Source organism: Stegodyphus dumicola, chromosome 11 (genome assembly GCF_044657685.1).
Source record: "Stegodyphus dumicola isolate Sdum_Otavi_A_Nest chromosome 11, ASM4465768v1".
In the NCBI taxonomy this organism is placed as follows: Eukaryota; Metazoa; Arthropoda; class Arachnida; order Araneae; family Eresidae; genus Stegodyphus; species Stegodyphus dumicola.
Genome location: NC_140778.1, coordinates 57,145,262 through 57,172,530, shown reverse-complemented (window position 1 = coordinate 57,172,530; position 27,269 = coordinate 57,145,262). Strand labels below are relative to the sequence as shown.

General features: G+C 32.6%; 1 protein-coding gene across 2 annotated transcripts; it reads right to left on the bottom strand.

Annotated features, from left to right (window-relative positions):
* Positions 1-15,475: 15,475 nt before the first annotated feature.
* On the bottom strand, positions 15,476-18,181 carry LOC146994029 (uncharacterized). 2 transcript variants are annotated; one of them, XM_085826454.1, is made up of 5 exons: positions 17,821-18,181; positions 17,483-17,548; positions 16,916-16,984; positions 16,717-16,785; positions 15,476-15,603 (listed from the first exon to the last, which is right to left on the bottom strand). In XM_085826454.1, exons 3-5 carry the CDS (start codon positions 16,940-16,942, stop codon positions 15,484-15,486), a joined length of 216 nt encoding a protein of 71 aa, XP_085682580.1. In that variant the 5' UTR covers positions 16,943-16,984; positions 17,483-17,548; positions 17,821-18,181; the 3' UTR covers positions 15,476-15,483. The 2 variants fall into 2 exon arrangements, with proteins under 2 accessions (XP_085682580.1, XP_085682579.1); XM_085826453.1 differs by having other exon boundaries at positions 16,916-17,548.
* Between the last annotated feature and the right edge of the window lie 9,088 nt (positions 18,182-27,269).

Here is a 27,269-nt window from a genome sequence, read left to right as displayed (position 1 = left end):
AAAAATATATTTCAGGGCCCAACTTGACAAAAGTATCGATTTTTGTTTATGTGCAGTGCTCTTTCAAGTAAAATGGCATCCAAAACATAATTAAAATAAGAAATTATAATCTAAATAAGCTGCATTTTAAATCAAAATAAAACATGGAAATACACATTATCTAATCTGGGCAGTACGAAAAGGAAATATCAACTTACTTTATTTAGATATTATGTCTTCGGAGTGTTTTGTGCAGAATTCCTTAACAGCATCTAAAAACTGTTTAAAATTATCTAAACTAGAATCTGTATTCTGCTGTCGCCACTTAAATTTACAAAAGTAAGAACAAAAATATCCTCCATAGTGCCGGACTGTCGGTGGCATTTCTTGTAAAAATCTCTTTTTATTGCAACCCCATACCTTCAATGGTGTTGATATGAGCTCTGCTTTCCGAATCCTTAAATGTGGCTTATTAATTTACTGAGAGGTTAATGAAGCCATTTATCAGAAAGACAATTGCAACACTTCCAGCAGTTGGATATGATCCCTGTTCCTGGCAAGATATTCCATTAAATTATAATTAAACTTTCATTTGCACACCAGTCAACCAATACTTTCTTTCCATTCGCTCTAAATCGAACAGAAATTTCAGGTTAATCTTACCACTTGCAGGTATCTAATGGTGTAAAGAACAAAATAAGCGAGGTATTTCCTAACCGATATCCAACACAGAAATAAGCCCTTAGAAATAGTCTTAATCTCAATTCTACAATTAAAATCAGCATGATATCATCAAGTCATACCTTAAATACAACTCATCAAGTCATACCTTAAATTATTCAGGTTATCATGAATGAAACAACAACTTGGCGATAATCCAAGGCATATCCCAAAATATATACATTTGCTAATACAGTCAAATACTGAAAATCTGCTGACCTGAAATCCACATTGCCTCTCAAAATGTAAACATTCAATCTATAGGTTCCGGAAACCGCAACATTGAGTATGAAATATAGAAGAAAAAATACTTACCGAATGAGTCATAATGGAAATGCCAAATTATTGACATCATGATAAAAGTTTTTTTCCCTCTATCTGCATTGAGGTAAGAAAGCAGACGATTCACTCTTCTTTCAAGAGTCACGTTGTATTTTCTGAGCTTTGTTATTTCAAGAGATTATTTAGTGCTGCCTTTTTTTAATCCGGATATTTTGTGGATAAGTTAAGAATATCTTAAATTTCAGCTCTTTTTAACACAATTACAGATAAAAAAACACTCATGATTTTACTGCTTGCAACGTTGAAAAACGTAAACACGTTGCATTGACGGTAATACAAAAAGTGCAAATTCTGCACAAGATGGAGACAGGTGCATTTTATAGCAGAATCGTATGGAATTGCGATACGATTGTGTATGATATAGGAAGAAATAAAGGGAAAATGTTGAAATTTTATAGCAACAGTGATTCTAACACTGGAATCCTTGAATGAGAAAATCTTTGCATGAGGCAAAATTGGCAAACCTCGATGCTGTGTATATATAATACAATGAATAATATAATCAATTTATATATGTAATAATAATTTAATGCATATAATAAGTTATTATTATAATGTATATAATAATTTAATTAAATGTATCTAATAGGCCTTATTTATTTTGCACTTTTAGTCTGAATATTATGATTTATCTTTTCTGTCCTGAAATCCGCAAAGTCCTAAAATTCACACTACCGTTGGTCCCAAGCTTTGCGGATTTCTGGACTTCTACTGTACTTTCTCTTTTATCTACACAGACATAATTTCTTATTGAATCAAACACAGTTTTCGCTGTCGATTAATGTATCGATGATTGAAGCATTGCCATTGCAATCAGAAACTTCTTTTATGATCATTTTTCCAATTTTTTTACAAATCCATAAATTGGGAAATTTCACCCTTCGTTTGCGATATCCATAAACCTTAAAATTTTCAAAATCATCTTCACTAGGAAATATTGTGGCTGGCTATAAATTATGCCAAGTATTTTTAAATGTTTCTGAATACACATCCTCTCACGACCTTGCGATGCTCCATCCAGTAGATTTTTTGCTGAAATATTTCGCATATTCTTGAATAGTCTTGCCATTATTGAAGAAATTTACCATGGGTTTAAAAATGCTTCTTTATACTTGCATTTCAGCTCACACACTATATCCATGTCCTTAAGCTGAATAATGGACATACAATTTGGTGGATAGATTAATACTAAAACTTTAAGTGGAACATGAGCTGAGTAGTTGTCTACAACCAGGACAATTTTTGCGTCATCAGGTAAACCAACTAAATTCAAATGTTGCTAAGCTACGGGTATGAAATGATTTTCAAACCAATCATTCATTAATGTGGATAAGGTTTGGAGAACAGCCTTGGTTGTGCTAACTTTTCTTCTTGAAAGATATGCGCGACATTTCATTATGCCAACGGAAGTAAATATCATGTGAGGAATAGGTGCTAGGGAGAAAAGGAAAATATATAGGGAAAAAAGGGATTAAGATGTGTTAATATTTGTATGGTATCTGATTGCTAATTTGGCTTTTATATTGATAGCTAAATTAGCATTAAAAGTCGACTAATGTGCGTTTATTGCAAAAGAGCAGGGTAATTACTTTGATCTGATTTCATATATTTAATATATCACATTCCTGCTCATATGATCTACATGTGTATCAGATAGCTAGCTACTTCTGACACTTATTTCTGGATGTGTATTATTTTACAACTTTATCTGCTTTGAAAACCCAAATATTGAAACATTATGTGTATGCTTGCGAAATATTATTTCAGATATTGTTGTATAACTAACTATACTATAATCTCATATTATTCAGTTCTCATATAACTAGAATAGAAATATGCTTTTTTTATTTAATTTAAAAATGCAGTATTTGATAGCCTTCCGTATAGTAGCCATTCTAGAATTAGTTCTGTAATGTTATATAATGTTTATTAAATTGTCTTATGCATTATTTTGTCTAAATATTCATTTTCTTAAAGAGTATGTAATCAATGTAGAGAATGCGAGTTCAATATATTTTAAAGACAGAGATAATAAACAAAAAATAAAAGGAAGACTACACATGCAACCAGATAAAAGTAACCATATTCTAAAGAAAGTTAATAAACTCAAAATGATGTGAAAGCATAGCCCAGCCACAAAATTTGCTCAAGTATAAATAAAATCTGTTATTAGTGGCTGATGAAAAAGTAAGAAAACAATTTTTATGGATAGAAATTTATGTAGCTGAGTATTGAAAGTCTGATACTTCACCGACACTGAAATAGCAATTTATATATTTTACGAAAGTAAATAAAACATGTTATTTTTAAAAAATTTCAAAAATCTGAATAATTTTCAGAATGTATTCTTAAAACAAATTAAGAATATACTGTTTCTTAGAAGTTATTTTTTTATAATTATATGCCATATTACCTTATGTACAGATCAAGCATGGCCAAACTGAGACTCGGAATTCATAATTTATTTACATTGTGTTCATAATTTAATCACATAATAAACAACTCAAGTTTTTTTTTGCTTTTGAAACATAATTGTCATTTGAAACAGAATTTGTGTGATGTCTTTTTAATAATTATTAATTTAATTTTTTGAAATCGCATTGTGTTAATAATAATAATTTCAAACTATGCTTTATTTACTTATCTCTGATAAGTAAAAACAAATCAAATAGTGCTATATCTGTACTTAACATGTTGATATTACACTTCAAATGTGTAGTGGTCATCATCGTAGCAGAAAAGATAAATGTTTTATATCCTGGTAACACCTGCATTCATAATGTATGTCAAATCGTACTGAATGTCCTATAGATATCTGTACTGTGATTTGCATTAGGAAAAACAAAACATATCTAATGATCCAAATTTCCTACGAATTAGTTCTTGTGTGATGCAGTAGTGAGGTTTGATTCCTATACTGCCCCTGAAGTGGCCTGAAGACCCACGTAACAAAAAAAACTAGCTATACTTTTCCATAACCCCAATAGTTTGACAGCTTACGGTGTCATTCCTCCCTTTTTCCATGCTTTTTACCATTACCATGAGGAGATTGTATTTATTAAGCATAGAGCAAAAATCCATAGTTCTATGTTTTCAAATTACTACTTTATTTTTACATTATTGTAAATAGCAGTACGTTGCTTGTTTTATTTTCAGTTTACTGCTATTTAAATCTGCTTTTAACTATAACCAAAAAAGAAAAATTGAAAATCTGAAGGAGAAGCTTTATTTCTTAGTTTTAAAATGTAAAATATAGAAAGGTTTACAATGTGTATATCCAAGGAATATGCTGCCTTGGTTACTGAGCAAAAGCAGTTGCAGTTATTTTGGTACTGTTCTGTTATCAGGACTGGATTCAGAAATGTATGAATGTGTGTTGGTGTGTATGTGCTCATATGTGTATTTGTATGCACACATATATTTGTATTAATGAATACAATGAACACATATGTGCATACATAAACACATGCATACATTTCTGAACCCAATCCCGATAACAGAACAGTACCACCATTTCTTTATTCTTATAGGTAAGCATTATTGTTGAAATAAGATTGCATGCAGTTCATGTTTGAAATAACATGCAGTTCTTACTGACATGATGTCTAATGACTTTGAAACAGAATTAGCTAATACAGGAATCTAATTGCCTAAACAAATATTCTTAAATCTTTGTGAAATTTGTCCAGTCTTTATGAACCAGCATGTGTAAAATAAACACTAAACTAAAACACTAAAAGGTGGTTTCTGGAGTTGGTTGCATAGTACGATTTTTACTGTTTCCAACTCTTCTTAATTTTTAGTATCTACTCAACATTCTGTGAACTTATAAGTTCTGCGCAATAAAACATTTGTGAATTTATTTTGCTTTTTAGTCAAACTAAAGTCGTGACTTAGAAAATGATAATACAGTGCACAGGTTTTAAGAACATAAATGTTACAGTAGCATGACTAATCTGAGAATGCAAAGGAAGGACAGTACTTTATGGACTTTCTTTTTCTTTCCCTTCCACAAAAAAACACAACAATTCTTCCTACGTACACATTTTAGATGAATATTTATAATGGTAATGTGTTTTTGAATGGAGATTAAAAGGATATTACTTTGATTCATCAATTATAAAAGTATTTCAAAGGCATGGCTTTAGTTATAATAAATGCTATAACATAGATGTATTAAAAATAGTAAAACAACCTATTCTGCCCCATGCATCTCTTTTGACATTGCTAGAAAATCCTTCCCCCTTCTCCAGCTCTTGAAAAATGCATATACATTTATTTAGATTCAGACTATGTTTCAAATTGTTATATAAATTAAACAACAGATGTGTAGAAAATGTTGGTAAGTGCCAAAACTTGAACCAAGGTAGATTTTGATATTCATGAACTAAAACTAAATACTTAACATATAAATAAAAGGCTGACCATGGTCTTTTCCCTGAAGACCCCTTGGTTGAAAATCCCTGTTGTAGAAGATATATCAAGAAAGGAGAGGAAAGAAAATTTTTTAAAAAGTAAAATATTTTTAAAATCAAGTGGAATGTTTACCTCACAAAAGCATTCTAGGAATGGCTGCTATGAAATATATAAATGGCTAAAGGGTTTTTTCTAAGGATTATTAATATGTATATATGTTAATTTTTTTTTGCCACTGGGAAGTGAATGTTTTATCAAGTGAAGTATATTTTGAAAAATATTTTAGCTAATGGAGATCAGTTTCATAAAATATTTAGAAAGTGTCTCAATTAAGCATTAGCAGTTGTTACCTGTTATATACAATGATGAAATTATATTACTGGATGTTCAGTAATGATTATTAACTTGTTTAATTATGAGTACACATTCATTGTATGTGACACCATAAATACTGGATCAAAGTATCTCTAATAACAATCATGGTAATACAGTGAATTTTAACTTCCATTGAAATTAGTAATCTATATTTGTAACATGTAATACACTGTAGCATTTAATGGTGTTAAAATTAACCAGCTCTATTTTCTAAGTATAATGATGTTGGTACCATTATAAAGGACTCGATTTAAAATATTGAAGGCCATCTGATGTTTTGAATGTGGCAGATGTCACTAATGTATGTTAATGATATTATTCATGTAAATAATGTACAGTACATTCGCATATAAAGTATTTTGTGAAATAGTCCTACAGTATTAAACAATTTTAATTTGTTGTTATTTAAAGAAAAAAATGTCATATTTTTGAATGTTTTGTTTTTATGGTTTCAGTTTATTATCTACTGTATTAAATATAAACTTACACATTTTTAACGCCGTTTTTTTTTTTTTTTTTATCTGAAAGAAACAGAAAATGTGAAGTACTTTAAAATACATACTGAATTTGTGCTAAACTTCTATCAAGTTACAGATATGTGACAGTTTAATGTAATTAAATTGTTTATCAATTCAACAATAAAGTCTGAATAAAATATAAAATTAAAAAAACTTTTTTTCTTCCAACTGGGAAAGAAATAATTTGGTCTAATGAATCTTCCTTTGGTATTTATATATTAAAACCATCTTAAAAATTAATTTTGAATTGTTTAAGAAATCTTGTTTTTTTGCTCTTCATAATTTATTATATAAAAGTTTAAATAAAGAAAATGGCAGTTTTTTATGTTTTATATCTCTATAATTAAATAATCATCAATTAAAATTTAAAAAATGCCTCAGTAAATAGGATATTTTAACAAAAATGGTCAGTTGAAAAAGGGACATTGATATAGTTTTGATTATAGTCTTTATTCAAAAATATCACTGCCCTGCAAGAGTACGAGAAAATATAGAAATGCTGATAAAAAGCTGAAATACAAATTTTGACATTTTGTACCTACTTCTTGTAGTTTTTCTAAGCAACCCACCAGCGACCAAGTGAATAAAAAAGCTGAATATTGTTAGTTTGAAACACTCATGCAGTCAGCCAATGAGCAGGCTGATTGCATGAGTGTTTGGATAGACTTTCCATATCAAACATAAATACAAACCAGATTCCTCTAGACAATCCTCCACGAAGATATATTTCTCCTTGAGCAGATAGTCTCATGTGTTTTGCTTTAATAAATTAATCTGACCTAACCCTGATTATCAGTATACCCCTATAGAGACTGAAATCTCAAGCATACCTGAATTCTGTGGATGTTTGTGTCTTCCATACTATAAACAAACATCCACCAGTGGTGAAATCCCTAAATATGGGTGCTTCAAATCCTTGTAAATGGGCTGGCTGCATAAGAGTTTTTGTGGTTTTGAACATGTTTAACATAATACAAGCCAGCTCTCCTTAAGAAAGTTCTACACGAACAGTGGCGTAGCAAGGGGGTGTATGATGCCCCGGGCGCCGCTCGCAGAGGGGCGCCAAATGGTCTTCAAACAAGGTTTTCATCATATCACTGTTTTTTTTTCCGGGGAAGGGGGCGCCAGTTATGCTCGCTACTCCATTGTATACAAAAGTACCCCCCCTTCTGCAGATAACCCTCATGTGCTGTGCAATTTAAATAATCTAACCTAATTTAGTAAAAAAATATCTATTATAACAACAGTTTTGCCAAATAACTGTGGCTCAAGTCTATGGTACTAATAAGAAATTATCACCTATTTTTCTTTTAGAATTAAAACTATTCTGCCTCTTTTAACTATTGCCTGTATGTGTGCGTGTGTCATGCCTTCAGACATATAACATGAACATTTTGATTTTGTATCCTATCACATGCAGAAAAACAAAGTTCTTTAATATTATCAAAATACATTGAAAATCTTGTGTCATTACCAAACTAAATTTAGTGACAGTTTTCACACAAATTGAAAAATTTTTGTTATTACCAGATAGATTCTTTAAACAATCTCTGAAAACAATACATTGTCACTTGTGAAATGTGGTGTTACGTAGTTTACTGTCATATGATTTTTTTTTTTTTCTTTAATCTTGAATTTTGTATAATCTTTGCTTTATTTTCTCATATAACAGCATTAGTGCTATGTATTAAACAATTTTTATTGCTTGCATTTTGAAATTTTGCTTTCATGTTTGAAATCATACACATTGGAAAGGAATGGAACATAGGAAACACACTGAGATGGCATAAAATCCATAAATGGGATTAACAAATGTATCTGTAATATATACAGCCTACCATGGAATCTGGTGGTTAAGACTGCTGATTATTGATAGTTAGACAAATTCCAGATTCTCATGAACAAATTCGCTCCGTGGATGCTTCCGTGGTTTTGACTATATATAACATGAACAGAGGCAGTTCTTCTTAGAAAGTTATACATGAAGGCATCTTTTTTTCCTTCACAGCCCAGCAGGTAAGACAGCTGAGCACTGATAGTTCAGACCAAGTTCAAATCCCAGCGAAAAGAATGGCTGCATGCACGTTTTCATACATTCCTCCCTTGCATAACATGAGTACAAGACAGTTTCCGTCAGAAAGCTCTCCTTAACACTATTATTCCATCAAGGAATATTTACTAGCATACTTTTCCATAACTTATAAATCCAAATCTTTTTAGGCAGACAGTTCGTGTCTGAAATCTGAACTATAGATATTACTTTCTCCACATATATATTTAAAAAATACCTCAGAAAATAGAATATTAATTTTTTAATGTTCCTTTTATATTGTTAAGCATATATCTAGAGATTCATAGATAAAAGCTATGCAAATCAAAATTCTAATTTAAATTTGTTTTGCCCTTAACTCATTATTTTCATTTAGGTATTTTCAGTTTCTGTACTAAAAATAGTAACTGCTTATAATAAACCTCTCTGGACTGCATCATTCCTCTATTAATCCATGTCAAGTGACTTCCTACATACATATTTCTAGTAATGTCTGTCTGCATAATGCTGATGATGTTTATGTATATCTCACTAGGTTTCCGTTAATAATCATTTTTATTATTATGCGAGGACTATTATGTTTATAAACACTCTTTAATTTTATGGAAATAAATCTTTTCACATAATCTATCATATAGAAGTTTCATTCATAACATTCCAACTGGAAAAGGCAGTTGTAGGTTAAGTTAATTGGTAAGCACCCGTCCATTCCCGAAAGTACAAAGTGTATTGCTGAGTATTGTTAACTAGTAAGCTACGCCTCAGTTTTTAATGGAAGGTGGCCCTGCGGGTGTTTCGAGAGTCTCCCAACTTTTATTCCTCTACTATCAGCTTCTGGAGAGAATTTCGGCTGGCCTTGTATTTTGCGTTTTCTCTTGCTTCAAGTGAAAGCATGGATGATTGTAAATTTATAATAGCTTCATATTATAAGCTGACAAACATCCATGCACGTGGTGGATTATAATATGAAGATATTATAAATTTACCAATAGGTACACCTTCTCCGGGATTCGAACCCAGACACTTCACTACGGCATTGAGCGTCATTAACCATTCATTATACCGTCTCTACAGCCCTATACATATCAACAGCATAGATACACCAAATTTATACATAATCAAGTGTTTGAATTTAATATACACTATAGGTCGAACTAGGGATATGGTGGCCTTTTTTCATGCATGCACTGTGCAAACAGAACTGGACCTGAATATGAGATAGATTCTCATATAAATATGTAAATATCGACTGTTTAAAAAATTAGATTGTAGTACAGATTCATAGGAAGATAACAAAATACGTTGCTGTTCACTAAAATTTCTATACCAGGAAGCAAAGCAAATAACAGAATCATATTTATCGTATGTATTGTCTTTATTAATATAATGAGAGGAAGATATGATTAAATTAACAACTCGTTTGGGGTTCATAACATGTGGAATTCAATACACAAAGCGGGCACATCTGGCAGCAGTAACATCTGTAATCCGGCTGAACATCTAATTGAATTAAGCTGATACAGGTACTTCATTTTACGCAGCTTTAGTTCGATTTTCTGGCGAGTGATGGCATGGAAATCTCCCGGCAACCCATGATAAGATGTTCTCAATAAGTGAGAGTCCTGGAGAATGTGCTGATCAGGGCAACACCCGAAAACATTCTCTCTTAAGGAACCTCAGGGCAGCATAAGTTCGTGCATCATCTTGTTGAAAGATGGTGTCAAGCAGGCCTTGAAGACAGGGCACGGGCATTAACACATCACAAATGTAAGGACATTTGCCCACATTACGGGTAGAGCTACTAGAGATACAAGCTGACTCGTCAGCCATTTTGAATCTAAGCTTTAGGGTTGCAATTTAGGTGTGGAGCGGCAACTTTGGCTCTTTAGCGCTGTCTGCTAAAATTTAACATTCTAGAGAATCCGAATTTCAGCTTTTTTCTGCAATCCTATAAAGATGTGTGGCTTTCTCCCCTTCTTTTGTCTGCAGTACAGATTCTTTCTCATATTTTTTTTTTTTTTTTTTTTAAATTGCCAAATTTCTCGTATGATTCAAGTTATTTTAAAAGTTTCTAAAACAATTTCACATATTATATTTCAAATTTGTATTTTTAGTTAAAAATGCTTTCTTTTTGAATTCCTTTATTGAATTTTCAATTTTTTCTTTTAAATACACGCATAATGTTATTTATCTCAAAATGTATTTTTTGACAAGAGCTTTCCCTCAACCACATTCTTAATATGGTTGAGGGAAATCCCTCAACCTCCATTAATTTAGGATAAGGTTTAATCTTTAATTTTTGTTTTTTATTTTTAATATGTTATTTGAATTTTGCTCACATGGAATCAAATGTCTATTACTGTAGCAAATTTGTTAAAAATGTTATTTTGTGTGTGTTTCCAGAAAAAGCTGCTAAACACTTTATGATTTTAAATACTGATTCAAGATATACACCTTTAAATTATAATGCTTTTAGAATGAAGTGCAGAATGCTATAAAAATTACTTCAATGCTCAGATGACCGTGGGATTCATAGATTTAATAGAGTAAAAAATTCCATTAAATTTTTTTTTTTTGTTCTTTATTTAGCTATAAACAATATTAAAATAATACACACACAAATAAATAAAAATAATACCTTTACATACAGAATTTACAGATACTATTTACTTATAAGTTTATTTGTTGTTGATGGTTACTTTTTATTATACTTGGAAAAATTATACTTACATACATATGCTCTTAATATTACACGTATCTGAATATTTAAATGATAATTCCATAACATAATAAGATTCAATCTATATCACAGCAAAGACAATACTTAAATCACAGTTCTTTTTATTAATTAATTTGCATAAGTAAAAACATAAAAATATTATTTAGCTTCAAATCTATAAAATAAGTCCTCTAGTAACAAACATATGACAAACACATATAGTGAAAATAAAGATAAATAAATAAAAATGTTTTGCTTTTTGGTCTAATGTAGTGCAATTAGTCTATTATATTCAAATTTTATTAAAACATACTGCAGTAATTGAATTTTTTCCATTATACATCAAACAGCTTTATATAGAATGATATTATATTAGTTTTACTTTTAAAATTAATATAATATAATTAATTCTCATTTATACGCGGAAATGTTTGAATAAATGCAAAAAACCATCTGAATAAATTTTAGCCAACACTATTCACATAGTATTCTTGTTTTCAAGGTATATCATTTTTATTTTGTTCTTTTTCCATTAAAGAAGCTAACCTAAGACCACAAAGGTTCGATAATATTCAGGTCTGGTGGCTGTGGTGGCCAGGGGAGATGGGACAACTCATCCTCGTGCTCAGAAAACCAGTCCTGGACAATGTGAGCTGTGTGAACAGGGGCTTTGTTGTCTTGGAAGACACCATCACCATCGGGGAACAAAGTTTGTACCATGGGATGAACTTGATCGGCCAAAATGTTCACATAAGTCTTGGCAGTCATGTGTCCTGACACAGTTCATTTGGGGCTAGCAGAGAACCACAATATGGCTGCCCAAACCAGAACAGAACCCCCGCCATGTTTCACTCTTGGCAACAAACAGTCTGTATTATAGGCTTGAGATGGCGTTCTCCAGACGTAAACTCGGCAAGAAGTGGGAAACAATGTGAAAGAAGACTCGTCAGACCATATTACTCGCTTCCACTGCTCTATAGTCCAGGCTTTATGACTTAAACACCACCTTTTCCTGTTACGGGCATTAGTGTCACTGATGAGTGGCTTCTCAATTGCAGCACGGCCAGCAATTCCCTGTTTATGAAGCTCCCTTCTCATTGTTTTGGTACTCACAGGGTTCGGTAACACAACATTCATTTCAGCAGTAACTTTTGCAGCTGTGGTCTTCTTATTTTTCGTCACAATTGCCCTTAATGATCGTCTGTCACGATCACTCAGGACACACTTTCGTCCACCCTGTGATTTAGCAGATGATGTTTTTCCGCTTTTCAAATATGCGGAATAAATCTTCGATACAGTACCTCTTGAAACACTAAACACCTCGGCTACCTTGCTTACGGAAGCACCTACCATATGTGCTCCAACAATTTGCCCACGTTCGAAGTCTGTTAACTCTGACATAATGCAATGACAACCTCACATAACAGTACTCCGACAACATGAACTGTTTAGCACATTTACGAAGTTGTATAGGTGGCATCAGTAGTCAAAAACGCCAGCACCACGTACATTTCATTAAAATCAATCTTTCTTTTCAAACATGCATTTCACAAGGTGTTTCCATATTTTTGTCCATCCACTGTATCTCATTGATATATTATAAATATAGCTTAAACATGTTTTATGTGCATACCCAAAGGGGGTGGGAAGTAAGCCTTGATTCAAAATCTGTTTTAAAGCAATAAGTAAATAAATAAAATATACTGGTTCTATTAGAATGTCAAAAAATACTGTTATGTATTCTATAAACAAATCCAAATTATCACATCATACTATATAACCCTGGTACAAAAGAAGAAATGTCTGATTAGGAACATACTCTATTCATTTGGTAAAAAAGAAGAGTAAAACATATGCAACATCCCATTATGAAAAATCCTGCAAGCCATTACAATACTATAAGACATTGATTAGTAAGGTAAACATCAGTTGATCATTCTTTCACAACAGCAATAAATGTTTCATTTAAAATTCCTAATAACATGCCAAAACAGATTCACAATTGATGCCTCATTTAAGGTCACACAAAAGTAAATCCGATTTAGCTGATTATGAGATCTTCTATTGTAGAGGACTTTCTAAGGAGAACTGGCTTGTATTCACATTACACATGGGGAAAAACCACAAAAAAACCAACCATGCAGCCAGCCTGTTCGGAAATAGAACAGAAGATGGAACTCCCAGCATTCAGTAACTTTAACCATTCAGCTGTTGGTGGGCCTAATTATTATTCGAAGAGACAAACAGCAATTTTTCAGTGACAACTACTCTACTTTTTTACAGACAGAACTGAACAGCAAAAACTTCTTAAACTCTTGATTAGATTCTAGTTTACTTTCTTCCTTTTAAAAGCAGGAGATGCAAAACTTTGCCGCTGCTGCCTTTTATTTTGAAGAAGCTTCTTGAGACCAATTCCACGGGCAGTCAAATAATATTTTATTATCTTTGTTTTGATATTGCAACAGGAGGGAATATTTACCTCGCCTGCTTTCTTACAAATCATATTAACAAATTCCACATCCATAGTTACATTTCCATGTATTATTTCGTCTCGAAAATTTTGAATTATTTTTTCACACAGAAGGCACAATTTAAAAATTTCTGGAGAAGGACATTTAAGCCCACCTAAATTTGCAAAATTAATTATGTACTGCTTATTTTCATCAATGGAAGGAGTATTTTGCTCACAAACTAAGAGAAACTGTGAGCATGAATTACAAGCATTTTTCAAAACAGAATTTATTGCAGCTCCTGCAATATAACAGACGTTATTTTCCTCACTAAGGGTGAGATTCTGTAGAGATACATCAGAAACTTCTGGTATGGTAACAGGCTCTAAAGCTTTTTTCTCCTTTAGAAATTCAAATTCATCTTTCGCATAGTTTAATAAGTAAATATCTGAATCAGCAGCATAACTGGAGTTCTTAATGTCAAATATAAACTGAGATAAACAGATAAGCTTTAATGCTTTCACATCTTGCAAAGCACTTGGCTTCAAACCAGCTTTTCTGCGTATCTGAGAAAATACATTTTCTAGAGCATCTTGTGTCAATCTGCTCGTGAAAATAAACTGAAAATCATTCAGAAAACATGCCTCTGCTAACTGTATGGCTGATAAAGCAGAAAGAATCAAACCAGTATGTAATGGTTTCCACCCTTTACCAATTTATATAAGCTGTATAACATTAATAAATTCAAAAAGTAACTCAATTTTTTTGCTTTTATTTGTCACAGAAATTGAGTTCTTTCTACATCTAGAGGATAGCATTTGAAACCACTGACATATAAATCTTATCCACCATGCTGTTGTAAGAGCATTAGGGCTTATCTCTTTTAAAGCTACTGCCTTCTCCAATCCCACAGCTGTTTTAATTGGAAAAAACCTCACAGCAGAAGCAACATTCATTTTACCAAAATGTGAGGGGAAGAGGTCTTCTTTGCTGAGATGATGCATAGTTCTCAAACCACAATTTTGGTTTGTTTCAGTAATCCAGATATCTTTTATAAATCCTGCAGATACATGCAAAGTAACCAAATTTTCTTTATTGCAAACATAACTGGGCAGTTTTATACTATGATTAAGAGTTGCAGACCAGAGATTTTTTAAAAGATGTGGCAAATACATAAATCTGCAAATACATAAGTAATTTTGCCCTTAATTTCAGTAGTGAAATTATTTCTTTGGTTTCAAGAAACAGATATTCCCAAAGAATTCCACAGGCTTCTATTTACTGCTGCCATATCGCTAACAATACCAACAACATTAAATCCAACAGAATTGACAGCTTCGATAACACTGACAACAAGTTGTTTGAGCTGGCATCCTGTTACCTGTCCAGTTATCTCATGGGCAACCACTTGCTTCCATTTCAGCTTCAAACCTCTTAGTAAAATAACTAAATAGTGATTTCCTGCACCCTTTTGATTTCCTAATGTACATTTACCAATAAATTTCCGTTTTGAAATATCAAAATCAGGATTGCCAGAAATCTCCATTTCATCCAATGATAAAATACAGTCTTTATCACTAGCATTCATTTTTTCTCCTTTAATTTTCAAAGGTTCAATCATCTCATTGATGACTCCAAAATTCATTTCAAGACCTCGAAGTCTTTTATTTAAAGTGCTGTATGAAGGCACGGAAAACCTATTCTGTGCAAGTAATTATAACCATCCTTTCCCAAGGCAAATCTAACTTTGAGGCCTTTTATTATTCCCTCGTTAAACCATTTTGCAATGCTTCTACGAGGAATTTTCAACATTGCTATTTGTTCATCTGAAAGAAATGTTTTCACTCCTTTCAGCAATTCCTCATGCTGTACTTGAAGGTCATGAAGTTGAATTTCAGTCCTATGCCATTTTTTTTAAACATTAATTTCATTTTTTTTGGTTGCTGTAAGTTCTTTCAGTAATATTTTGTTCTGGCATTGCAGAAGCGAGATCAATTCAGTCTGCTGTTTTATAAAATTCCTTAAAAGAACATCCTGGAATAAAGACAAAATCTATATGAATAATCATCAAAGAAGGGGGGGGAACACAACAAACAAACAAAAAAGATCTGAAAGGTTTCAGATTTTAAATTACACCCAAAGGGGCCTTTTTTTAACATTTTGTGTTTTACCTTTATTTATTAAATATCAAGTTTTTCACACTTGAACTATAAATTTCAGTTCAACAGCAATATTGCAAGATAATTTTAAAATGAACATATCTTCAGAATTCCCGATTCATTGTCTCACACGCTGGAGATAAAAGTGTCTTTTCAACATTGCCATTGCTCGCTTTGAAATCCTCAAGTTTGTTAATCAAAAATTCGTTAAAGTTTTACAACATATAAAATATATATTAAAACAAATTCCGAATTTCAAATTCGGTCTTCCAGATGTCCATATTCACAGTAGAATTAAGTCATTCAAAATTTGATGGCTCTAGGTACCGTTGTTTTATCAGAATGCAAAAAACATACATGCATTTATGCAGATTCTTCACTATATAATTTCTTTAAATATAGTACAGGGTGATAATATTTGGTGGCAACAATTTGAAAAGTGATGCAGCCGTTTATAGTGTTTCAATACAAAACGAAAACAATAGTCCTTCAGGGACAAAGCCCCTTTGGATTAAATGTCAAACTTAAACAGATAATAAATCCACAAAATAAAAATGCAAGTTCCAGGTCTCTTTTCCTATACTGTGGTGGGTTTTTAAATTTGACTCTATTGTTTTCAGCATTTTCTAGATTATTTTTGTTTTATTTTCTAATATTTAAAATTTATTTCACTTAAAAATAGATTTTTAAAATTTATTTCAGCTTTTCAAGGGATCGATTATCTCCATAATCATGAGCAATTTAATAACACAAATTATCAACTTATTTCACAGCCTTCACAAATGCTGATGAAATTAATTAAAATTAATTACAATTTGGTTGCAAGATGAATCTAAAGGTTGTTTTTGCAAACAAAACTGAAATTTACATAGAGAATTTGCAACTATTGATGAAATTAATTACATTCCTTTTACCAAAAAATTACTTTATAGAACATTTTAAATGCATATAAGGAAGTAATTTAATTATACATTAGTTATCAACTTACATCAGAGCCTTCACAAATAGATGGTATTTCATTGCAAAATGAGGCTAAAGGCTGTTCTTGCAAACAAACCTGAAATGTACACAAAGAATTTGTAAATGCTGATGAAATTAATTACATTCCTTTTACCCCCCCCCAAAAAAAAAGTTAATAGAAACGTTTTGTATAAGCAAGCAATTTAATAATACACTAATTATCTTACATGAGATCCTTCACAAATAGATGGCATTTTATCACAAGATGAAGTTGAAGCTTGTTCTTGCAAACAAACCTGAAATATATATATAAGAAATTTAGAAATACAGATAATATAAACTACATTCATTTTAAGAAATAATTATTTTACATAACATTTTATAATTCATAAATAGATAATAAATTGTTAACACTCAAAATTCAAAAATAATTCCATAGCACAACAGCCAGATATAGTACAGCTGTTTAGCAACCATAAGACAAACAATTTCATATTTCAGAAATCGTATAAAAATTCATTAATATATGTAAAACATATGACATTTAATATCTGCTCAAATGAAAACATAGAATAGATTCTTTACTAGCAGCTGTTATTTAATCAGAAGGTAATGCTAAATGTTGTTGCAAACACACCTGAGATGTACTGTAATGTACACATTTGCAACCACTGGTGAAATGAAATAAAGTGCATGATTATGAAGATGGAAACATTTAAAAAAACATAGTACAGTTTACGAATAGATGTTAAAAAACTATTAAAATTTTTTAGAAGTGCAAAATGGCAATTTACATCAGATACTTCGGCAGCAAAATTTATTTCTCCAAAATATGAAGCTGAAGGTTGTGGCAAATGAACCTAAAAGATATTATAATATATGAAATATGTGGAAGTGAAAGAAATTATAAACTCTGATCGGATGAAAATAAATACAAATAATCATAACCATTTTCAAAGTAACTCAACTTATAAAAAAGCATGAATACATTGGACTGTTCATAGCATTCATACTTCTTAAACATAAGTAAATATTACGTTAATATATTTTTTAATTTTAGAAACAGTGTTAATACTTTTTAGAAAAAGTTTATAATACTAAATATTTAATAACTGTTCAAATGAAGACTTACAACAGATGGTTCAGCAACAGAAATCGCTTCAGTTGATAAAGGTAAACCGTGCAGCAAGCCACTCTGAAGATGCAAAAATTATGAAACACATATAAGTAAGGATACCTGAAAATGCTGATAAATAAAATATACTTAATGTAATTTTAATAATAAATAATATAAATAATCCTAATAAGTTTTGTAAATCTTTAAACAAAAAATAACAACATTCAGACAAGACATATAAGACATTAAAATATACATTTAAATCAATGTATTATAACTATATTATTGTATTACTCAAGATTAAAGTTATTAATTTCAATATTATTTCTTTTACTTACTCCATACATATTTCTCTCTATTTATCTGGAATTTAAAATTAAGCAAAAAAGTAACTTTAATACAAATTTTGATTTAAACTCTTTTGACTTTGAAGGCAATCAGATACCGGTTTCTTTCTTTTAGGAGCAAATTTGAAGAAACCAGACCCATGTATGACCGTCCTCGAAAAACTACAAAAACTTTATCCAAAAACTACATCAAATTGAGGTTTTATGCTTAATTTTCAATATATGATTATAATAACAAAGTACATACTTAATTATATATATAACAACAGCAAAATTTTAATTTTTTAATCTAATCTTAGGGACTGTAATTACAGCTTTATCACATAATGCCTTAATTTCAATATTTTGATTCTTTTATAAAGCAATTTAGTCCATTTGTAATAAAAACATATTTTTTTATGAAAAACCATAAAAATAAAAAACACATACATTACAAAAATTGGATGTAACTGAACGGTGCTTTGGTAAACCAACGCCTTTTAGACGCTGTGGGGTCAACAGTTGTGGGGGATTAGGCACAGTGAAAAGAGTTGGCACAGCATTGGGCTTGAGTTTTTTAGGCCCATCTTGCCTAGAGCATTCAAATTTATTTTCTTCAAAATGTACCTGCATATTTAACAAAAGCATGCATGAAATTTAACATTAAAATCAAAAGCACTAGTATTAAATTACAGTTACATATATTATAATAATTTAAGAATGTAATTTTCTGATATATTAAAATTTTTTTATGAAAATAGAACAAAATTTTTAAAAAATAATCATGTTTGTAAAACTACTTAAAACATATTTCCTGCTCACACACTAAAAATAAATTTAAAGTACCTATAGTTAAAAATACAACATTAAGATTTACTACTACAATAAAGGATAATAATAGGATCAAAACGATTCATCGAATATTTAAATTAATATTTAACTTCTTAAAAATGTCTAAAAATACAGAATATATTTATCTTACTATAAAGAAAAAACAAAATCATTTATTATTTGGATCATACCATCCAGTTTTTAACATTGGCGCCAACTATCCGATTTGGCGACAATACATCAGAATCAAAACATAGAATGCTACTTTAAATCACCAATCGTACAGTAAAATTAAAGAAAAGAAAAAGGCACATCACATTTCTAACTGAGCACAAAGTTTACATGAAATGTATGATACAAATTTTACAAACGGTATAAACTTTTCACGATAACAAAAGAAACAACGATATTTTACTGCACAAACACATACACATTCCGCAGTTGATTTTGTACTTATAAAATCAGTTGATCGTCAATAAGTGACAGTTAAATGAAAATAAATATTTTAAAGTACCAAGAAGAGTAATTTTTCTAACATTCTATGGAAAAATACGAAGCTGAACTTACCTCACAAAGATACGCTCCTGGGCCCGGGATCCATTGATCTCGACGAGAATTAACTATCCATTTTCTTCGTCTTTCTTCATTTCTAGGGAAACGAAACATCCTAAAGTTATTTTTAGATTGATTCGCACAATTTGGTGCAGCACAACCACCCATTTTTCTGAAAATTAGGTCGAAATCGATCCACAAATATGTCAAGAAATCAGTGCTAATCCAATAGCGAATACCAACAAGTTAGCTTCAAAATGGATGATGATTCAGCTCCCCTTTATAGTAGCCTTAATTACGGGTTATGGGAACAAAAGGTGACCAGGATGAAGGTGAAATGGCACCTCATGCCAACACGCCAGGTGCTGAGCCCGTATGACTTTCATGAATGCAAGCTGGCAACATTCATTCTCTGTGCCTCCACACACGGATGAGTTCGTTTTCATGCTGTACGCAGAATAGGTTTCATTTGAATCATGAATTCTGTGCCCAGTGTCGTCGATGACGACAAGCGTCTAGCCCCTCAGATGCTAGTTTCCTCCTGATTCCTCCCTGATCATTTGCGCAGATTCACGCGCAGCGTGTTTATGTCAGGGACCTCGGCATGCAGAAAGGAATCAGCTGGCCAAACAATGTCAAGTTACGAAAGTGCTGTGCATTACTCAGTGCAAATTAATTTCTTTTTTTAGTTTTTCTACAGTGTTTTTCTTTTTAAGTCGGATACATATTTTCATGTTTGATATTGATTTTTGGTTATTTCTCATTTTCTATCAAATAATATATTATTTTGATTTGTGTATAAAAGAATTCCTGATATTTATTCATTCATTCATCTATACATCATTGCCCAAAGCTATTACAGATGCAGATATCAAAAGCTAGGAACTCATTTCTTGTCTACTGAAGGCGTCATTTAAGAAGAGATTTTTAAAAATTCGGCACCCAATGGGGGAAGGGCAAAATTTTTTTTTTACGTTTTTTGATATAAGGAAGAAACAGATGTACACAAGAGTCTTGCTTTAAAATATATGGAACATGACTACTTAAAAACCAGTTTCAGAAGTTCGACCCCCCCAAGGACCCCTACCCGTGAGAATTCGGCCCCCGAGGGGGTAGGGGCTGTAGTAATACAATTTCTATTAAGGTAGTACAATAATTGAGACAGATCGTAATAATCATAACAATGGAATAGAATAAATATTATTTTGTCTTTTATTGTTATGGGTTACCTGACTGGCAGCATTGTAATAGGCAAGTCGCCACAGGGGCAAAACATGTTTTCACATATTTTTTCACACTTTAGATATCAGTAAGATCCAGTGGTGGATAAGGCTGGTGGGGTTATGGGCTGATCAAGAAATTCGAACAATTGAATTGACATAGATGACTCAGCGAGACAGCCCTGCAAATCTTCCAATGGTATACAAAATGCACAGATAACGACAAATGGCAAAATCTATTCTGGATAAAATATCAACTTTTAGAATAATTTTGTCTGCTCTTGTATATTTGAAAATATTTCAATATACTGAGCCAGTAATGAAATATTAGCAGACTAAAGGATTAGATTACATCCTAGCATATAATATAGTTAGGGAGGCTGCAAGCTCTTTAAAAGCCATTTCTAGAAACTTCAATTTAACATTTAATGCATCAAAATTGTTTGCAACGGATTACAATAATAAACTAGAAAGGCTGGGGTGTGATATAAAAGAAGAGCTACCTGTTAGAAGATACCAAAAGTGAAACAATTAGACGATGAAGAATCGGCTGACTATAATTTAAATTGCTCTATCAAACAAGTTATTGTCTTTACTTTTATATTGGATAACGCCATTTAATCGATGAATAGTAGGTTTAAAGGGCATAGGAAGTTGTATGAAGACATATCACTTATCGATCCCCAAAACGTTTCGAAGCCATTTACCTTTTTCAAATGGCGCGTCACAATTTCCACAGTGTTTCACAGTAATGGTCAGCGTTTACTGTTTCACCACGTGGAAGGAACTCAATGAGCAGAATGTCCTTCTTGTCCCAGAACACTGTGCACATCACTTTGTGTACCGATAGCATCTGTTTGAATTTCGTCCCGACTGGAGATCCACTATGCTGCCAATGCATTAACTGCTGCTTGGTTTCCGCGGTGAAGTGCAGAATCCAAGTCTGATTGCCTGTGACGATCCCATTGAGGAACTTGTCGCCGTCATCGTCATACCGTTACAGAAATGTCAGTGCTGCTCCTAAGCGTTCAATTTTGTGTTCAGATGTCGGATTTTTCGGCACTCACCTGGCACACAATTTTTTGAACAGCAAGTGCTGAGTGACAATCTCTTGCAACAAGGATTGTGATATCTGCAGAAAATGGCTGCTCAGCTTCGTAATCGTGAAGCGACGGTTCTCCATCACGAGCTGCCGCACAAGCTCAACAAGATCATCATTGATGAGGGACTGTCTGCCACTGCACTCTTCATTATGAGCACTTTGATGACCTTCTGAAAACTGCCTACACCAACGATGCATCATCTGCTTTACTCATGATGTTTGTCCCATAGACCTGACAATTAATTTCAATTGGTGCAGTACTTGCATTCAAGAACTTATCACTGACCCAACCTCGCAGGCGGCAGGAGAAGGAATAAGAGCTTCCATCTCGGACGACTGCAACCACGCTACTGGCACGAGGCACAAGCGTCCCTCAGATGCTAGTTTCCTCCTGATTGCTCCCTGATTATTTCCGCAGATTCACGCGCAGCGTGTTTACTCTAAAAAGCTTGGAGTGGTCAAAGGAGTTTTTTTTAAAACGACACGCGTTTAAAACGTTGCAAACTTGGTGCGCATTACTGAGTGTAAATTAATCTCTTTTATTAGTTTATCTGAAATAGTTTTCTTTTTAATTGGTATACATATTTATTTGTTCAGATGTTTTATTATAAATCCATACATAAAGGAAGAATTCCTGATTTATTCACCTACAGATCATCGCCCAAAGCTATTAGAGATATCAAAACTTAGGAGCTTATTCCTTTTGTACCGAAGATGTTATTTAAGAAGCGATTTTTAAGATTCGGCGGGCAAAACGTGTGTTTATGTTTTTCATATAAGGAAGAAACAGATGTACATAAAATTCTTGCTTTAAAATGTATGGAATATGAATACCTAAAACCCAATTTCAAACGTTTTCAAAATTCAGCCCCGAAGGGGGGGACGTGTTCTTTGATTGACAAGCTATGTAGTTCCAGCGGAGCATCCAGATGAAATGAATAGCTGTATCAGCACCTCTACACTCCACTGCTCTGCCAACTAAGCTATGGACGGATGGTACATAAAACGGAAGACATTCCACTGATAATGCATAACTTCCATGCGAGTATAGGTTCGTCGATCTACGTGGACTGTATCAATTTCTCGTAGACGGGTTCGTAAAAAGTATGAGCAGATGTCACCATTTAAGAATAAAGGAATGAGGGTGGCCGCAGGATAGCTAGATATTTGGATCCGAGCGATGCGACCATTCTATGACGTTGACAGGAATGGGTGAACCATGGTTGTAGAGAGCGCCAAGAATGTAACGGTCTAGCGAAAGCGACGGCAGAACGCAAGTACTAAGTGATCGTCCGAATACGCTCACAACCTCAGCCTCCGATGCTTTAATACGACGTGTAGCCGGAACATTATTGCAATGACAAGTGATAATGAAACTCTGGGAACAAGGCCTGGTGTCACTGCGCCGGCTATCCATCGTCATTGCACACCGTTAAGCATGCATGCAGCGGTGCCGAAAGTATTCGACCTGGGATCTAAAAGATTGGAATATAATTGCTTTCAGTGATGAGTCCTGCTTCGAAGTGAGTTCCGACGAATAGCGACGTTCAGAACAGCAGTGCATACTCACCTGGATACTGTCATCGACACAACCAGGAGCTATGGTATGGGGAGCCTGGCACTCTTATAGCACGGCAGCACTTCGATGAGATTCTAGCCCTTTATTTTTGCCCTTCCTTTTACGGATCTCTGGGCTTAAATTTCAGCAGGGTAAGGCTCGGGCGACACGGCATGCCTTTCTACTAATTGTTTCCGTGCGTTTCCAACACTTCCCTGGCAGGCGCGATCGCCAGATCTCTCCCCAACTGAGCACGTTTGGGCTCTGGGAAGCCATGTCCGACCCTCCCTGGATCTCGCCGATCTAACTTGCCGGTTTGAAAGTATATGATAAGGAATCCTACAGGAGGACATCCGCCAACTCTACGAGTCAATGCCTAACCGGATTTGAGCTTGCATTAGGGCTAAAGGTGGGCAATTGCATTATTTATTTATTAATTTTGCTTTTGTAGCTGTATTTCCTGAATAAAAAATTAAATTCCAATCATACTAGTTTCGTTTTCAATCCATCTACACATTTTCGTCTCATTCAGATAACTTCTTTCTGGTGTGTCGTTTTAGATGTTACAGAAATGCAACTGAAATTGTAGTTTAAGTGAATTGAATATGGCGATGTTTACAAGGGGTATCTGCTTAAGAGGAACGATGCTTTCATGGAGGACTTATTAGAAGAAGTAAGGGTTCCCCGAGGCAAATGTGGATCCGTCAGACCGAAGAGACACATTATGTATATACCTGAAGCTTATTTTAAAGGGGCAATCCATCCCAAAGTTATCCACCCTCTGTACCTCACTGCGCATGTGCGAAATAACATCAGAAGGAAACAAAACAGCATGCCGTCGGCCATATTAGCAATCTTTTACCACATTGTTCGAAAAGGTTCTTTGTTGTAGTCAGAGGTACTTGGTTCTAGTTATCTGAAATTCTTTAAAAGACGTTTTAAATGTAATGCTGTAAGTGAAATGGTTTTGGTTCCAAACTTTGCTCTTGGTTTTCATAATGGTCTTTCCAAATAATTGTTTTAAAAGTTTGATGGTAATTTTTTTAAGTTGTTTTCGGATAATTATAATGTATTTCAGTGTTTCTAATTTATTTAGGGGTGCCTTTAATTGTCTTTAATTATTTTTTCTGTTTCAGTTGGTTATTGCAAATTTTGCTTTTAAAATTTCACTGTAAAATTTTAACTATGGAATTCATAAAAATTTATTACGTATTGTGTGGTGCGTTCCCCCTTTTAAGTTTACAGAACTAAATTTGTTGAATAATTTAGGATTAAATAGATTTTTTGCAAAATTAAAATTATGAAAAATCTAAGCATACAGCAATTTTACAATTATTAGTTGTATAGCGAAGGTGGAAAATAGTCATTTTTGTAATTTTTATTAAAAAAAATTTATTCCTAATTATGTAATTTGAAATAATTTTTGTCCCAATGACTACAATATTTGTTTGATATAACAATATTTATTTGAATCAGTAAATTATTTACAAAATTTCTTCCCAGGTTTTAATAATGATAGGTTTGATTTTCAAGTTAAGTAATTAATCTTGTATTAATAAATGTAAGAAGTATTGAATACTTCTTACATTATGAAGGAAAAAGGAATATGAAGAAAAAGGAATATGAATTTTATGAAGGAAAAAGGAATGAAATCAGTTATTTTAATAATTTATTCGATATTGTTTAAAAGACCTTTTAAGTGTAACTTTGTATTTGTTAATTTAAATTATATGCTTTTGGCTCTCGGCTGCAAACATTGCTCATGGTTTTCATAATGGACTATCCAAATAATTTTCTAAAAAATTCCTTGGTATTTGTTAAGATGCTTAAAATTATTTTGCATACGTATATTCTGAAACTTGAGAAATGTCAATAAATAGCATTGTTTTAATTAAAATGAGTTATTCTTTATTTTAATATTTAATAATATGCTTGATATGAAAAGAATTACAAAATAGCGTTATTTATTTAATTTATTGCAGATTTGTTAGAAATTTAACATTACAGCCGTAGTTAATTTTGTTTTCAATTAATTCTGATGTTAGTTATAAATTAATGCTGGATATTATATCAAATAAAAAACAATTATGTGGATTTACAGAAAGAAGAGTTAAGGGGGGGGGAATAAGGCATATAAAAATAATAAAATTTATTAATTTTTTTAAATTCATTTTGCAATTAAACTTTAGGCTGTTCCATGCGAAATAATTAAAGATAAGAACATAAAAGATCAACTTCACAATTTATCTAAAGTAAAAGTCTCTGAATCCTGTTAAGTATTAAGAAATTTATTTCATTTAAATTTTGTCTTCGTATGGCTCGCTGTTCAAATTGAAAGTAAAAATTGGACAGGATTTCTATAATTCGCCTAAAATTCCAACTATCATCATTTTGCTCATAAAACTCCAGAATTGTATGAAAATAAAACACTTAATTTCAAAGTAAAAAATTTACTATCTCCTCGAACTACGCTATTTAGATTCCACCCTGCGCTGGTGTTTCACTGCATAGCCTCTTTGGTACAGCGCGCAGAGGCGAAACAGGTTTACATTGCGTCTATGGAAGCTTTCACTCTTCTCCTTAGAGATTCTTTGACCATACTTAGCTATGAGAACTCTTAAACAATTGTCTATTGATGAAGGTCCACAATTTCCATTAGCTGCGCCAGTCTTACTTAAAACATTTTACATGGATGTTGTGCTTAGTGGAGCGGAATCTTTGAGTACAGCTAAGGAGCTTAAACCTCAGTTAACTGCAATATTGAAGAGTGCAGGAATGACATTGCACAAGTGGTGCAGTAATCATGCTCAACTTGCGGAAGAATATCACACCTATCTCTTTCCTAATGAAGAAGAATCTACAACACTCGGAGAGTCCTGGAAGTCTAGGAGAGACTGTTTCTGTTTTAGAGTGAAACTCGATGATGACATAGTTGTTACCAAACGACAGATATTATCCACAATTGCAAGATTGTTTAAAGCGATTGGTTTGCTAGGGCCAATCGTAAGTAAAGCCAAAATATTCCTCCGACGGTTGTGGTTGTTAAAGTTGAATTGGATGAACCACTTGCAAAAAGGAAGCTGATGAATGGAACATGTTCTCTACTGAATTGGAAGTTATAAGTAAAACAGAAATTGAAAGGTTTATTCTTATTGCAGAAGTAGACCATATGGAACTTCATGGATTTGCAGATGCGTCTGAGGTAGCATACGGAGAAGCCATATATCTTACATAGACTGCTATATATCTTATAGCTAGAATAGAGCATTTTCATAGACTGATTTCATAAATATAAATGTTATCGAAATAATGTTAGAATTATGCTTAATGAATTTTTTTTCCTACATTAAATAATTCCTTCACTACCTAAATGCTTAACTTTCCTCTTATTATTCATTAAATACCAGAGACACTATCAGGTTCAATGTTTCTTCTAACCTTCTTCGGAAACATACAATGACCTGACTAGAACAGAGAGCTTACTAAAGCTATGTTCACTAATTGTAGTAAGTAGACAGGATACAGACGAAGGGTATACAAAACCCTTTATTTTTTTCTTTATATACAATGACTTCCGTACTTCGGAATACAATGACCCTCCACTCGGGGTCTAACTTAAAAGATATCAAAATAAAACTAAACTCTAATTTAACTTTAGAATAAGATTGGCCTTATAATAACAGAAAGCGTATGTAGCACAGAGACTGTGAACACTACAATACGTTTAATTTATCAAGAGGATTAAAACCTCTGGCCTGGAAGGCAAAGTAGCAACTGCGTAACTTCTAAGGTAAGCGGCCTGCTTCGAACTCACGGCTTCCTCTCTTTTGCTTGGCAAAAAGGCCACACTTAAATACTTGGCGTTCGCCAGACAA